The sequence below is a fragment of the Bufo bufo genome, chromosome 9, assembly GCF_905171765.1.
Source record: "Bufo bufo chromosome 9, aBufBuf1.1, whole genome shotgun sequence".
NCBI classification, from domain to species: domain Eukaryota; kingdom Metazoa; phylum Chordata; class Amphibia; order Anura; family Bufonidae; genus Bufo; species Bufo bufo.
The window spans coordinates 84995016-85011890 of NC_053397.1; the positions used below are offsets into that span (position 1 = coordinate 84995016).

A 16875-nucleotide genomic window follows, 5' to 3' on the forward strand; every position below is an offset into this window, starting at 1 on the left:
ATGGAAGTGTCTGGTGCAACCTGTTCATGACTGCCAGTATAATACACTATACTACATGAGCAGTACAGTGTATTATAGAAGCAATCAGAAGATCACCTTGTGGGACTAATAAATGGTTAAAAAAAAAAAAGTTAGTTTTAATAAATAAATAAAAGATCGCCAAAACACATTTTTGCATTGAAAAAAAGCTTTTCAATAGAATTTTTTTTTGTAAAAATGACCGAAACTACACAATTATCATGTAATTTATCCTGTATGTTGAATGCCATAAAACAAAAGAAAAAAAACAAAACAATGCAGGAATCGTTGTTTTTGGCTTATTCACCACCAGTGATCAAAAAATGTTATGTACCCTTATACCCTATATATATACCCTATACCCTATAAAAAGAGCTATGGGTCACAAAGCAATGCAAAAACAAAAAAAGCTTGTCACGAAGCAATGCAAAAACATGTTTTTAAAAGGGTTTTAATTGTGCAAAAAAAGTAGTAAAATGTAAAAAATAAAAAAATACCGGAATATGTATTTGGTATTGCTGTAATCGTACTGACCCAGAGAATATTACCATGTTATATATGCCAAGAATTAACAAAATTTATAAGCAAAATATATAACGTCCAAACTCCGTGGCAGTATTGCTGTTTTTTTTCATCCCCTCAAAAAGAGTGAATAAAAGTTACTCAGTAAGTCATGTGTACGCCAAAATGGTGGCAATAAAAACTACAGCCTGTCCTCAAAAAAACAAGCCCTCATACATCTGCATTGATGGAACAATAAAGACGTTACAGCTCTTGGAATGTGATGATGAAAAGAAACGATTGATTACAAAGGCCCAGAACAGGCTGGTCATTAGGGGAACCCCTTATTTTACCACGTTTCACTATTAGGTCGCATTCACGCAACATTGTTTTGCGGTCTACAAAACACGTTTACCGGCGGTGCACGCGCTGTATAACGGTGCGGACCCATTGACTTTAATGGGTCCGTCCTCTGCATGTTACAGCTAAGTATAGGACACGTCCTATATTTTGCAAGGTAGCTGCACGGAAGCGGAAGCATGCGGAAGGTCCATGTGCTTCCGCATCCATACGGCCACTCCGCAAAAGACAGGACATGTCCTATACTTAGGCCCCTTTCACACGGGCGAGTATTCCGCGCGGATGCGATGCGTGAGTTGAACACATTGCACCCGCACTGAATCATGACCCATTCATTTCTATGGGGCTGTGCATGGTTATAAGGGAAAATAATAGCATTCTGAATACAGAATGCTAAGTAAAATAGGGCTGGAGGGGTTAAAAAAAATAAAAAAAAAATTTAACTCACCTTAATCCACTTGTTCGCGCAGCCCGGCATCTCTTCTGTCTTTAACTGTGAGCAATAGGACCTTTGATGATGTCACTGCATTCATCACATGATCCATCACTATGGTGATGGATCATGTGATGGACCATGTGATGAATGCAGTGACATCAAAGGTCCTATTGCTCACAGTTAAAGACAGAAGAGATGCCGGCTGCGCGAACAAGTAGATTAAGGTGAGTTAAAAAATTTTTTTTTTTTTTTTAACCCCTCCAGCCCTATTTTACTATGCATTCTGTATTCAGAATGCTATTATTTCTGTATTCAGAAATAATAATGATCGGGTCCCCATCCTGATCGTCACCTAGCAACCATGCATGAAAATCGCACCGCATCCGCACTTGCTTGCGATTTTCACGCAACCCCATTCATTTCTATGGGGCCTGCGTTACGTGAAAAACGCACAAAGAGGAGCATGCTGCGATTTTCAGTGATGCGTGAAAATCACCGCTCGTGTGAACAGCCCCATAGAAATGAATGGGTCAGGATTCAGTGCGGGTGCAATGCGTTCAACTCACGCATCGCATCCGCGCGGAATACTCGCCTGTGTGAAAGGGGCCTAAGGGTTACATAGCATCATAAATCAATATAATGCTATGTGACCCCTTCAATGCTGGGAGGTCAGCACGGGTCCGAGTCCGATGCTTAGTGCTTCTGTGGGGTTCCTTGCCTCCATTCCGCACCGACCTTCCCGATTGCAGACCAATTCAAGTGAATGGGTCCACATCCAATGATGCTGGATGCGCATGGCCGGTGCCCGCATATTGCGGACCCGCTGTCTGTGGGACACAATATGGGCACAGCCGGGCAACAGCCATGTACATGAGCCCTTACTCCGTTGTTCTTTTAACTTCCCACATAAGTGAAAAGAGAATTCTGGGAGTTGTAGTTTCAGAACTGCTGGAGTGCCGGAGGTTGCTGATCCCTGGTCTATTACCAGCTTGAAATGGGCTGACGATCAGGGGAATTATTGTATTATTATATGAATGCCCTTGCGGCATAAAATTGCAGCTATCGGCACCGCTAAGGACCCCACCATTACCAGGAACATTCGGGTCATGTCTGATAACTGCCTGGGCATTTGGCATTCGTTTTAGCCATTTCCATCTGAGATTCGTCATTTTAGACAGAAAACAAGTCCTGCATGCTTAATATACAGGATCTGTTTTTTCCTTCATTTTTCACATCACAGGAAAAATAAACGGTTAGGTGAAACCAACCAAACTCTAACCAGCTCCCTGACTGGCATACATTTAAGCTTTTATCCATGCCAAAAACTGATAAGTGCCAAATGAGCCGCCCGCTTCTCTGCCCATGTAACGCCCACTTTTCTCGCCACTCTGGGAAAGTGCCCTGAACGGGGAAAAGTTTCCGATTTTGCTGCAAAAATGGTGTGTGACAAAATCTGTGACTTAAAGGGAACCGATCACCGGGATTTTGTGTATAGAGCTGAGGACATGGGTTGCAAGATGGCCGCTAGCACATCCGCAATACCCAGTCCCCATAGCTCTGTGTGCTTTTATTGTGTGAAAAAAAAACGATTGTATACATATGCAAATTAACCTGAGAGGAGTCAGAGCTTGAAAATATGACTCTTCTCTGGTCACACGAGTAAGATATGACTCTTTTATGTTAATTTGCATATGTATCAAATCGTTTTTTTACACAATAAAAGCACACAGAGCTATGTGGATGATTTCATATTTTCCTAAAAGGGGTTGTGTCACTTCAGTAAATGATATTTATCATGTATTAACTTTCTCTACAAGACACTAACTAATGTATTGCGATTGTCCATATTGCCTCCTTTGCTGGCTGGATTAATTTTTCCATCACATGTTATATTACAGGCCGATATAGCTCATCTACATTATGGAGTCTGACTAGCAGCAGAAATCAGCCGCACTATATAAACTTCTGACAGATGCTCCTTCCTGCGGTGAGAGTGAATCCGTCATGTCACGATGACAGGTGGGCAGAATGAGCGATGAAGCAGGTGTGCCGAGCCAGACGTGGCATGCCTGACCCATCAGCGCTGGGATTTCAGTGTCCTGCCATCACTGCCACCCACGTGCTGAACACAGCAACAAAAATGCGTCATGGCTCCCAGCCCAAACCGCAGTGCGGGGAGATTTATTAATAGTGCCGAAAGATGCCTTCATGTCTCAATTTCGCACTGTGTAGATTAGAATTTAAAAGTCTCATCTACCTGGCTGGTACCAGGTTATGCTGCAGATTTCCCACACAGAAATCGCCACATAAGTGCGTGTGACCTGCTGGGCTGGCTATGACGGGTGAAATTCTGTGACTTGTCTTAGCCAAGGGCCTACTTTCAGACATTTTCAGAACTGTGGAGTTATAACCCACAGCACAATCTGGGGCTCAATTAGGCCTCATGCACGTGACTGTGTCATGCTGGCCGCGTGCGTTCCGCATTTTGCGGAACAGAACGTCTGGCCCTCAATAGAGCAGTCCTATCCTTGTAAAACGGACTAGAATAGGACATTTTTTTTGCCGTGGAACAGCCATGTGGATGCGGACACCACACGCAGTCTGGAGTGAATGGGTCCTCATCTGACCCACAGAACAAGCGGCTCGGATGCGGACCTAAACCAACGTCAAGTGCATGAGGCCTTACAAAAAGAACTGGTCTTGCTGCCTCTAGTAACCAATCAGAGTTCAGCTTTCATTTCTTAAAATGATATGGAAAAATGAAAGCAGCACTCCGGAAGAATGAAACTGCGTCTAATCTGCAGCTTTACTGCAACAACATCTGCAGCGTTTGAGGGCACCCTTTGGTGCGTTTGTTCTGTGAACCCAGCCTTAGGGTGCCTGCACACAGGCCAGATTAGGGCGGGTTCGCATTGGCGTTATTGAATCCCATTATAGGTTCCGTTATAACAGAGTTATAACGGAATTCTAGGACGTAATGCAAAACGGAAGCCTTTAAGAGGCATTCCGTTTTTCTATGGGGCCAAATAGCGGTTCCGTTTGTTTCCGTTAGACAATGACGGACAAAATAGTCGACAGGACTATTTTTCCATCATGTATAACAGAAACAAACGGAACCATTATTTGGCCCCATAGAAAAACGGAATGCCTCTTAAAGGCTTCCGTTTTGCATTCCGTCCTAGAACCTATAACGAAATTCAATACTGACAATGAGAACCCGTCCTTACGCAGATTTTGCCCAAAAAAAACGCAGCGTAATACCGTACCAGCAAAGTGTATGAGATTAGACAAATTTCAAATACACAATTAGTTATTTTTCGCTCAGGTGCGGAAATCTGAAGCATGTGAATTGTGTTTTTCTCACCCTTTTCAATGGAAGGGTGAGATCTGTGGAAAACCCACATCAAATCAGCAAAAAAAACATGATTTATATATTTTTATTGGTGTGGTATTGATGCAGATTGCATGCATATTTTCTGCACCATCTGCAGCCACCCTAAGGCCCCTTTCACACGAGCGAGTTTTTCGTGCGGGTGCAATGCGTGACGTGAACGCATTGCACCCGCACTGAATTCGGACCCATTCATTTCTATGGGGCTCTGCACATGAGCGGTGATTTTCACGCATCCCTTGTGCGTTTCGTGAAAATCGCAGCATGTTCTATATTCTGCGTTTTTCACGCAACGCAGGCCCCATAGAATTGAATGGGGCTGCGTGAAAATCGCAAGCATCTGCAAGCAAGTGCGGATGCAGTGCGATTTTCACGCATAGTTGCTAGGAGACTATCGGGATAGAGACCCGATCATTATTATTTTCCCTTATAACATGGTTATAAGGGAAAATAATAGCATTCTTAATACAGAATGCATAGTACAATAGGGCTGGAGGGGTTAAAAATAATAATAATAATAATAATAATCATATAATTTACCTTAATCCACTGGCTCGCGCAGCCCGGCTTCATCTTTGCTGTGCACAGGAAAAGGACCTTTGATGACGTCACTGCGCTCATCACATTGTCCGTCACATGACCCATCACCACGGTAAAAGATCATGTGATGGACCATGTGATTAGCGCAGTGATGTCATCAAAAGGTCTTATTCCTCAAAGAAGAAGACAGAAGAGAAGCTGGGCTGCGCGAATAAGTGGATGAGGTGAGTTAAAAAAAAAAATATTAATTTTCTTTAACCCCTCCAGCCCTATTGTACTATGCATTCTGTATTCAAAATGCTATTGTTTTCCCTTATAACCATGATATAAGGGGAAATAATACAATCTACACAACCTTGAACCCAAACCTGAACTTCTGTGAAGAATTTCGGGTCTGGGTACCACATTCAGTTTTTTATCACGCACGTGCAAATCACATTGCACCTGCGCGATAAAAACTGAACAACGGAACGCAATCGCAGTCAAAACTGACTGCAATTGCGTACCTACTCGCGCGGGTTTGCCGCAATGCATCCGGACACGCTCGTCTGCAAGGGGCCTAAGGAAGCCTGAACATGGGTGTGGGTGAACGCACATAAAACCTGCACAGATTTCCGTGCGTTTCTGCAGCATATCCGCATCAAAATCTTCAATGTCTAGTTGCGTGTTTTTTTGTGCAGATTTGATGCGGTTTTGCCGATTGAAAAGGGTGAAATCCGCATCTAAAAACCACGTAATTGACATGCTTTAAATTTTGAAAACCGCACAGCAAGTCAATTCCCGCACAGAAAAAATTAGCAAAGTCTACATGAGATTAGTGTAATGCACCTGGCTGATACGACAATATGCTGCCGTTTTTCTGCTCGGGAACCTGCGTGGAAAAAACGCTCTTATTTTGCGCTGTGTGGCCTAAGGGTACAGTCACACAGTCAGGTGTCTGCGAGCAGTTTTAGAAGACAAAATTAAAAGTGGATCATAACAGCAGAGAAAGTAGAGAGGACAGATACTACTTCTCTCTTTTTTCATTTACTTCACACTGCATCAGGAAACCTGACCGTGTGACCGTACCCTAAGGCCACCTGCACACGTTCCGGCTTTTCCGTGTAGAATGCCGTGCGGAAAAACTGTAGCATATTAACATATCAGCAAAGTGTATGAGATAACACAAATCTTATGTACACTTGGCAGATTTTTTCCATGTGGAAATTGACATGTAATAGTATGTCAATCATGTTTGCAGTTTTAGTTGCGAATTTCTTTCTTTCCAAGGAAGGGCAAGACCAGCCGCAAAACCGCATCAAATCCGCACTAAAGGCCGCTGTCAGACATTAGGGATTTTAGTGCGGATATGCTGCAGAAATGTACATAAATCCACACTGAAATTTGTGCGGATCCTTTGTGCGTTCAGCCGCACCTGTGTGCAGGTGGCCTAAGGATGTGTTCATGTTGCAAAAAACCATCTGACTGCAAAATGTGAACAAACCCTAAGGCTGGGTTCAGACCTGAGCGTATTTGATATGCGCGTTTAACGCGCGTTTTTGTCGCGCGTTTTTATGTGCGTTTTTTGCAATAGTAAACGCGCGTTTGTGTGATTGACTGCAGTGTCCTATGGCCACAAACGCGCGTCAAAACGCCCCAAAGAAGAACTTGTTTGAGCGTAGGGCGTTTTTCAGCGCGTTCAAACGCGCTGTAAAACGCTCAAGTGAGAACCAGGGCCATAGGGAAGCATTGGTTTTCATGTGTTGAGCGTTTTACAGCGCGTTTGAACGCGCTGTAAAACGCTCAAGTGTGAACCCAGCCTAAGGCCCCTTGCAGACGAGCGAGTATTCAGCGCGGGTGCAATGCCTGATGTGAACGCATTGCACCCGCACGGAGTCCGGACCCATTCATTCATGTACATGAGTGTTGGTTTTCACGCATCACTTGTGCGTTGCGTGAAATTCGCAGCACGTCCTATATTCTGCGAGTTTCACGCAACGCTGGCCCCATAGAAGTGAATGGGCGTGCATGAAAATCGCATAGCATCCGCAAGCAAGTGCGTATGCAATGCGTTTTTCACTGATGCTTGCTAAGAGATGTTGTTTGTAAACCTTCAATTTTTTTATCACACGCGTGCAAAACGCATTAAATCGCATTGAACTGGACGCAATCGCATAGAAAACTGAATGAACTTGCTTTCGAAATTGCGCATTTTTCACTGAACGCATCCGCAACACATCTGGACCCATTTCGCTCACGCTCGTCTGCAAGGGGCCTAAATGTGAGATATTATGGCTGATGGAACTGGAAAATGTCTACTCAAAAGCTTGGACAGAACTAAGGCTACTTTCACATCCGTCATGGATCAGCAAAAACACTCTGATAATACAACCGCCTGCATTCGTTATGAACGGATCTGGTTGTATTATCTTTAAAATAGCCAAGACGGATCCGTCCCTATTGACTTACATTGTGGGTCATGACGGATCCGTCTTGCTCCGCATCCCAGGATGCACTCAAAAACACTGCTTCTCCATTATGGGAATGCAATGGAACGGAATCACTAAATAGTGACAGTTATAAATACTAACCTGAAGGGACACAAAACATAAAAAGTGAGTAAAAAGTATAATGAAAAAAGGAAAATTACACCTAGTGAAAAAGGGGTCTAACATGTTTGTCAGGAGCATATGGAAGAGTGGGGTCAATGGGGTTCCTCCATAAACAACATGAATGTATGATTGCTGGGTTTCAGACTGGTGGGACCCCCACCAATCATGAGAATGAGAGTCCTCTGTGTAAATGGGGTGGTAGCGCACGTGACCACCACACCACTTACTTCTACAGGACGTACAGAGGTGGCCGAGCACTGTACTTGACAGTCCTATAGAAGTGAATGAAGCATTGGTCGCACATAGGCACCACCACTCCCTTCCTATAGGGGACTCAGGGACCCTCATTTTCCTAATCGTCAGGGGTCTCAGCAGTCAGATCCCCACTGATTATATAGGATAGGTGATAAATGATGTTTGTAGAAAAAAACCATTACCTTTCCTCTATTGCAGGGAGAGCTGTAGAGAAGGGTCCTCTGCTGCAGCAAGCTCCCTCCTAGCCGGAGTCCTGCTCCCTACTCAAAATCTGCTGTCTATGGGGCTAGAAGAGGGAAGGGCCACTGCAGGCACAGTCCCTGGAATACACAGCAGTTTAGGCCTCGAACACACATCCAGATTATAGCGTTCTTTTGTACAGAGGGCGCCCACTCCAGACCCCATTCTGTACGCCAACATAAAGAGACACTCAGTAAGGGCATCTTCCACTGCGGCAGACCCAAAGCGTCCATCTCTACGAGGACTCATTAAGATGGCTGTATGCTGACCCATAGACTCCAATGGGGCCATGTCCTGATTTTCACTGACAAATATAGGACATGTTTTAATTGTTTTGCTGAGCCATAGAACGGAAGAATAGGGCCCCATAGAAGTAATCCGCTTAAAAAACCGGATCCGCATTTTTGCGTACAGCATACGGCCGTCTGAATAAGGCCTGAGAGCCATTTCGGTTGTGTTTGTCACTTGGAGAGGCGGAGTTAGCAGCGTACAGGCTCATACAGCGCTCTGCCCGCATCTCCACAGCAAGCTGAGCACAGTGCCACCATGGCAGGCCTGGAGCCTTCATCATCATGGCACCCACCACGTATGGAGACCAGCGCTGGGCCTGCTCATCTGAAGTACACAATGGGGGGATGTTGCTTAACGTTGACAGTATATATATACTATTGTTTTCCCACATGGATAGAATACGCCATGAATATCTGATCAGTCTACGTGACCCTGGGATTCCCTCAGATCTCAGCGTCTCCTGACAACCACTCTTAGCTTCTCCGAGACGACAACAGGCTGACTCATGCAAGTGTCCATTTGGTGGGGGGGAAGGGAAAGAGTATTTTCACAGCGGTAACAAGCAATGGTTGGAGTGGTGTAACCTTGTAATGGAAACCCTTATAATAAGGTTCCTATGTATTTAACTGATTTACAAAGCATCATAGATGGATGCAGCGATGATCCAGCGATGATCCAGGGATAATAAGGACGAGAGGTTCCCTGTGACCAAGTCTTAGAAGAACGTGCTCCAGCAGCAGAGAGAAGCGACACGTGTGCATCTATAGGGAGTAGAGATGAGCGAACTTCTGTTTTAAGTTCGGCGTCTAAAGTTCGGCTTCCGGTTAGCGGAGGATCCCGATATGGATTCCGAATTCCGTTGTGGTCCGTGGTAGCGGAATCAATAATGGCCATTATTGATTCCGCTATCACGGACCACAACGGAATTCGGAATCCATATCGGGATCCTCCGCTAACCGGAAGCCGAACTTTAGACGCCGAACTTAAAACAGAAGTTCGCTCATCTCTAATAGGGAGCTATGCATGTCAACAAATACAATCCTGAACACTCAGGGATGATAGGAGGAATAATACAAGAATTGACAGACAGATCAATATAAAATAGATTATGTATGATGAGTAGATAGATAGATATATCTCCTGTGTAGATTGTGGGCCCTCTCTCCTTCTGTACCAGTTTGTAACTGGTCTTATTCATGCTTAGTGCAGTTGTCTGTATTATGTATGTGCACTCCTTATCATATGTACAGCGCTATGGAAGGAATGGTGCTTTAATAAATAATAATATATATATATATATATATATATATATATATATATATATATATATATAATGAGAGAAAGGGAAACACACACACACACACACACACACACACACACACATATATATATATATATATATATATATATATATATATATATATATATATATATATATATATATATGAGATAGATTAGACAGACACAGGGACAGATATACAGATTGCACAGACAGACAGGAGGACTGGGCCAGGTACTGCCTCTCACCTGGTTCTGGAGTCCATCCTCAGCTCAGAGGCGGGCGGGTGTGTGACATGTCTGTCCCTCTGCTCGGTGTGTGCCCCTGTGCCCGCACTGCCACGTCCTGCGCCCCACCTCACATGAGAGTGCCCCCCGTGTGCGGCATGCCCCCGACTGTCACTGCCCCAGGTGGCCCCTGTCCCTCACCCCGGGCTCGGTGCTGTCTACAGCTGTCCCTGCTGCTGCTGTGTGACCAGGAAGTTACCACAGGAGCCTCCGCTGACGTCACACGGGGGGGGGGGGGAGCAGATAGGAAGAAGATAGCAGTGAGGAGATAGATGATGGGGCAGGGTGACGTCCAGCACCTACCTCCTCACTGTGAGGGGCAGGATACGAGTAGTAGTAGTATATATGTGCAGTTCCTGGGTGGTGTAAACTGTAGTAGTAGACACCATCACTGCCGTGCACTGCTAGCATCCAGCAGACTTCTCCTATAGCTTTGCCTGTGTCCAGTGTAATAATCTTTATGTTATTCAAATCTATTCCCTCAGTTATTGATTAGTAATCCTGCCTGACAAAGAGCTTACAATTATACTTTTTCTGGTCACCCAATAAAGCTATCAGTACAGTTCACATGTGGCGTTAATTACTCAAATTACGAAGTTGCCTCATGAAGGGAAATTCGTAATGTTCTACATTACCAGAAAAGTGGACAAGATTCACATCCACTATTGACTTGCGGTGTGCATTTCAATTTATGCAGCGGGTCTCCTTTGCAATGGAGATGGCGAAATCCACAGCTGTTTCCGAAGGAAAAACTGCATTTAATTCATTTTCTGCCATGTTTTTGTCACAATGTGAAGCAGACTTTTCCTCTGTATCTCCTGTCCCATGTGGACGTACCCTAATACTAGTACATTACTGGTAGAGACCTATGGGAAGCTTCTAGGCCCTAAGCCTGTGGTGGCTAACCTCTGCTCCGGAAAGATGGCAGATCTCACCCTGGTGCTGATATTTCATGTGAATTTCTGCATAGGAAATCTTCCCAGTGTGAACATAGCTTTAGGCCCAGGGGCGGACTGTCCATGAACCTTAGAGGGAAACTTCCCGGTAGGCCAATGTCCAGGGGGCCGCCTGACCCCTCTTTATGGCCGCCAGCCAGGTAAGCTATGATGTGATATCCCATCTAAGACACTTTGGGCATATCGTTAGGATATGCCCCTAATGTCTGATAGGTGCGGCCACCCTCCATTCATTCCTACAGGAGGGCAGAAAGTAGCTGAGCGCAGTGCGCCCTCCGGGACGTTGCTGGCTCAGTTTTAAGTTTCTGTGTGGGTCCCAGTGGTGGTACCCGCACCTATCAGACATTGGGGCATATCCTAGCGATATGCCCCCACTGTCTGAGATGGGACACCCCCTTTAACCCTGGGAGCATCAAGTACTTATGCACCTGGCTAGCTATCTCAGGCACCCCCCAGACACCCTCCAGGACCTGGCAGCTTCTGGGGAGGTATTTTATGCTGCTGGGGCAGTATTTTGTGATGCACTGCAGTGTTTGGTTCTGCTGGGGCAGTAAATTGTGCTGCACTATTGTATTTGGCTCTGCTGGAGTGGTATTTTGTACCGCAAAATGGTAATGTTGGCCTTTCCTTCTGTCATTTTTGATCCACATACAACATAGGGCAACTTTTAGTTTTTTTCCAGGGCCATTTTAATTTTCCATTCCACCCCTGGCAAGGCCTCTGAACATTACTATATTCTTCCCCAATATAGCGCTCCAGATGGCGACCAAAATGGTCGCCAATGCGTCTTGAAATTTGCAGATGCCATTTGCGACAGGGCTGCCATGCTGTAGCTGAATATTGCGGCAGGGCATGGGAGTCAATAATTCCTTACCCCGTGGCCGATCACCTACGCTACAGGCTACACACCTCATTGCTGTGCGTCTCGGGACAGGCAGGCGTGATGATGTCATCACGCCCGCCTGCGCTGGGATTTCACTACCAAGTAGAGAAATCCCAGCGCAGGCGGGCGTGATGACATCATCACGCCCACCTGTGACGGGACGCACAGCAATGAGGTGTGCGCGTCTGCATTGCACCATCCCAGGCCGTACCAGCAGCTAGTGAGCGCCAGTGAAAGGACACAGGTGAGTATAAGATTTTATATTTTTTTATTTTTTGTGTGCCAACATTACTGGCCATAAGGGGGCACTGGGGGGACATTACTGGCCATAAGGGGGTACTGGAGGGTCATTACTGGCCATAAGTGGGACACTGAGGGGACATTACTGACCATAAGGGGGGCACTGAGGGGACATTACTTGCCGGAAGGGGGGAACTGGGAGACATTACTAGCCATAGGGGGGGCACTAGAGGACAGTATGGGGGGAAATTACTACTGTGGAGCATATTTCTGTGTGGAAGTAATTACTATGTGTGGGGAAATCACTATATGGGGGCAGTGTAGGAGAAAATTACTACGTGAGGGCAGTGAGCGGGGAAGTTACTACTGTGCGGGCATGGTGTCACAATCGACAACTAACAAACCCCTATAATTAATACCTATAATAATAAACGACTGACAACCAATTGTGGATAAATAAGGCCGCGGTCTTTATTAAATATGGGGGTTAACCAATAAATATTACCACAATAAATTAATCATACTGAGATTAAATAAATACCAAACAATCCCTTAAGTTAATATCCGTCTACCCAAAAGACTGGGCGACTAACCCCCCACCCACCCCCCCCAAAGTTCGACAAGACAGCGACAAAGAACAGGGAGGGCGGCCGGGGGATGCTTCCTTCTTGATTGAAGATTCCGACAGCCAAGACCCAGGTGAGTGACCGACCTTAAATAGTGGTCCAGTTCCCGCCACAGAACCTCCAGGCCAATCCTTGATTCGGGCTAAAAATAGCCTAAGCCCAGCAACCGGACAGCAACCGTCCTGAGCCAATCACCTGCCGTCCAGTTGCCAGCTTAACCTGAGGAGAAAAACCAGGGAGAGAAAAGAGAAAGGGGGGGGTCAGAGAAAACATGGCCAAACCATACAATGTGTCTCAATGACACCATGAGGGGCAAGCGCTAATTTCGGCCTTGCCCCTATCAGTGTGGGAGGGGGATTAATCTAAAGTTTTATTATTATTACTGGGGGCACTCTAGGTGGCATTTATAATTGCTGTAGACACTACAGGAACATTATTTCTAGTGGGGTCACAATTTTTTCAGCAGTATAGTACCTGGGGCATTGGGGAGCACCACAGGCCCGGTATTGGGAGTGGCAGCAGGATGACATTGTTGGGGCACCAGGATGGGGGGTTGATGGAAAAATTTAAAAATCTAACGTGTCTGTAACAAACTCTGTAGAGACGAGATGCAGCTGAAAGACTGTCATGGCGGTCTGGGTCAAATGGAGGAGAAGAGGAAAGAGAAGGTCTACTTGACAGGAGATGTCACTGGATGTAAGAGGTATGTGGTGCTGTGTTCTCCTATAAGTAGTGCTGGCTCATTACTGTGACCTGCGTCTCATCTTCTCCAAGTCTTTTTTTTTTTAATTATAATTAGATATATTTTCAATTTGGCGACAAAAAATTTAATTTGGCTTCTAAATTTTTCAGTTTAGGAGCCAATGGCTCCTGTTTATTATTTTTAGCCTGGAGCACCTGATTCAGGGGAGAGCATGTTGTGCTCTGTTCATTGGGGGAAAAGGGCTAGATGAGTGCTATTTTTATTATCTGTCACCTGCTTTGACCATATAAAGCTCTCACCATTGCCATGTTGAATAAAATACCTTATCTCCTGCAGTGGTTTTCTTTCTTATATTCATGCTTTCATTTTGCTTAAAAAGCGAATGAACCCTGAAGGTGCCCAGAGGGGCGTTATTCTTCACCCTCTGAGCCCAGTTCAGTCGGACTAACTAAACATTCCAGGTGCCTGGTTTGAATGAATTAACTGATGTAGCAGAGGGGGCGGCACCGCTAAACTAGACTGTGGGACAATACTGCACAGCGAGGAGGCGTGCTTGGGCTATAAACTAAGGTGGGCTAGGCACTGCAGGGGGGCGTTACTGGGCTCAGAGGGTGAAGAATAACGCCACTCTGGGCACCTTCAAGGTTCATTTGCATAATACTGCAGGAGATAAGGTATTTTATTAAACATGGCAATGGTGAGAGCTTAATATGGTCAAACCAGGTGACAGATTCCCTTTAAGGGGGTTTTAGTACTGTACGAAGAGCATAAATACTATGTGGGGGCACTAAGGAGACATAATACTTTGAAGGGCGCGTAATTACTGTTTGGGAGCAATAAGGAAGCATTCTACTCTGAAGGGGGCATAATTATTGCATGGGGGACCTATGGGGGCATTCAACTGGGTGGCAGCAGTATGGAGGCATTCTACTGTGTGGGAGCACTATGGAGGCATTCTACTGTGTGGGAGCACTATGGGGGCATTATTACTGTGTGGGAGCACTATGGAGGCATTCTACTGTGTGGGAGCACTATGGGGGCATTATTACTGTGTGGGAGGACTATGGGGGCATTCTACTGTGTGGGAGCACTATGGGGGCATTATTACTGTGTGGCAGCAGTATGGAGGCATTCTACTGTGTGGGAGGACTATGGGGGCATTCTACTGTGTGGGAGCACTATGGGGGCATTATTACTGTGTGGGAGCACTATGGGGGCATTATTACTGTGTGGGAGCACTATGGGGGCATTATTACTGTGTGGCAGCAGTATGGAGGCATTCTACTGTGTGGGAGCACTATGGAGGCATTCTACTGTGTGGGAGCACTATGGGGGCATTATTACTGTGTGGGAGCACTATGGGGGCATTATTACTGTGTGGCAGCAGTATGGAGGCATTCTACTGCGTGGGAGCACTATGGGGGCATTCTACTGTGTGGGAGCACTATGGAGGCATTCTACTGTGTGGGAGCACTATGGGGGCATTCTACTGTGTGGGAGCACTATGGAGGCATTCTACTGTGTGGGAGCACAATGGGGGAATTCTACTGTGTGGGAGCACAATGGGGGCATTCTACTGTGTGGGAGCACTATGGAGGCATTCTACTGTGTGGGAGCACAATGGGGGCATTCTACTGTGTGGGAGCACAATGGGGGCATTCTACTGTGTGGGAGCACTAAGGGGGCATTATTACTGTGTGGGAGCACTATGGGGGCATTTTTACTGTGTGGGAGCAGTATGGAGGCATTCTACTGTGTGGGAGCACTATGGAGGCATTCTACTGTGTGGGAGCACTATGGGGGCATTCTACTGTGTGGGAGCACTATGGGGGCATTCTACTGTGTGGGAGCACTATGGGGGCATTCTACTGTGTGGGAGCACTATGGGGGCATTCTACTGTGTGGGAGCACTATGGGGGCATTCTACTGTGTGGGAGCACTATGGGGGCATTCTACTGTGTGGGAGCACTATGGGGGCACTCTACTGTGTGGGAGCACTATGGGGGCATTCTACTGTGTGGGAGCACTATGGGGGCATTCTACTGTGTGGGAGCACTATGGGGGCATTCTACTGTGTGGGAGCACTATGGGGGCATTCTACTGTGTGGGAGCACTATGGGGGCACTCTACTGTGTGGGAGCACTATGGGGACATTCTACTGTGTGGGAGCTCTATGGGGGCACTCTACTGTGCGGGAGCACTATGGGGGCATTTTACTGTGTGGGAGCACTATGGGGGCACTCTACTGTGCGGGGGCACTATGGAGGCATTCTACTGTGTGGGAGCACTAAGGGGACATTCTACTGTGTGGGAGCACTATGGGGGCATTCTACTGTGTGGGAGCACTATAGGGGCATTCTACTGTGTGGGAGCACTATGGAGGCATTCTACTGTGTGGGAGCACTAAGGGGACATTCTACTGTGTGGGAGCACTATGGGGGCATTCTACTGTGTGGGAGCACTATAGGGGCATTCTACTGTGTGGGAGCACTATGGAGGCATTCTACTGTGTGGGAGCACTATGGGGGCATTCTACTGTGTGGGAGCACTAAGGGGACATTCTACTGTGTGGGAGCAGTATGGAGGCATTCTACTGTGTGGGAGCACTATGGGGGCATTCTACTGTGTGGGAGCACTATGGAGGCATTCTACTGTGTGGGAGCACTAAGGGGACATTCTACTGTGTGGGAGCACTATGGGGGCATTCTACTGTGCGGGGGTACTAAGGGAGAATAATTACTGTGGGGGATCTGTTGTCCCTCCTTGGGCTTTTTTAAAATTTGGGAAGTATGTCTGATGCTTATGTGCGTGTCTCGCTATGCACAGTTATTTTTACCTCCATAGACTGACACTTTGCCTGTGAAGCTGGCCGTGTAACAGGTGATGCACTTTATTGGCAGCTCTCTCTTTCATTTAGGCCTCATGTACACGACCGTTGTTCGGGTCCGCATCCGAGCCGCAGTTTTTGCGGCTCGGGTGCGGACCCATTCACCTCAATGGGGCCGCAAAAGATGCGGACAGCACTCCGTTGCTCCATTCCGTGGCCCCGCAAAAAAATAAATAACATGTCCTATTCTTGTCCGTTTTGTCTGTAGCATGTATGTATGGACAGCAGAACCTATCAGCTACACTATATCACCATCTAACCTACACTGACTATCTCCCACTAACTATCTGTATTATATACGGTATATGAGCTAACTAACTATCTAATGTAATGACATAGCAAAGCACAGAGCACAGCAATGGCACTGCTCTCTCTCAGAACTCAATAATTG

At 46.2% G+C, this 16875-nt stretch overlaps 1 protein-coding gene across 6 annotated transcripts in view; it reads right to left on the reverse strand.

Moving 5' to 3' along the window:
* DENND1B (DENN domain containing 1B) overlaps positions 1–10330 on the reverse strand; it is a 197947-nt gene extending 187617 nt beyond the window's left edge. For all 6 annotated transcript variants that reach the window (XM_040406712.1, XM_040406709.1, XM_040406711.1 and 3 more), the window contains exon 1: positions 10151–10330. In XM_040406712.1, the coding sequence (XP_040262646.1) occupies positions 10151–10167 (17 nt within the window). In that variant the 5' untranslated portion in view covers positions 10168–10330. The remainder of the gene's footprint in view (positions 1–10150) is intronic.
* Positions 10331–16875: the final 6545 nt, after the last annotated feature.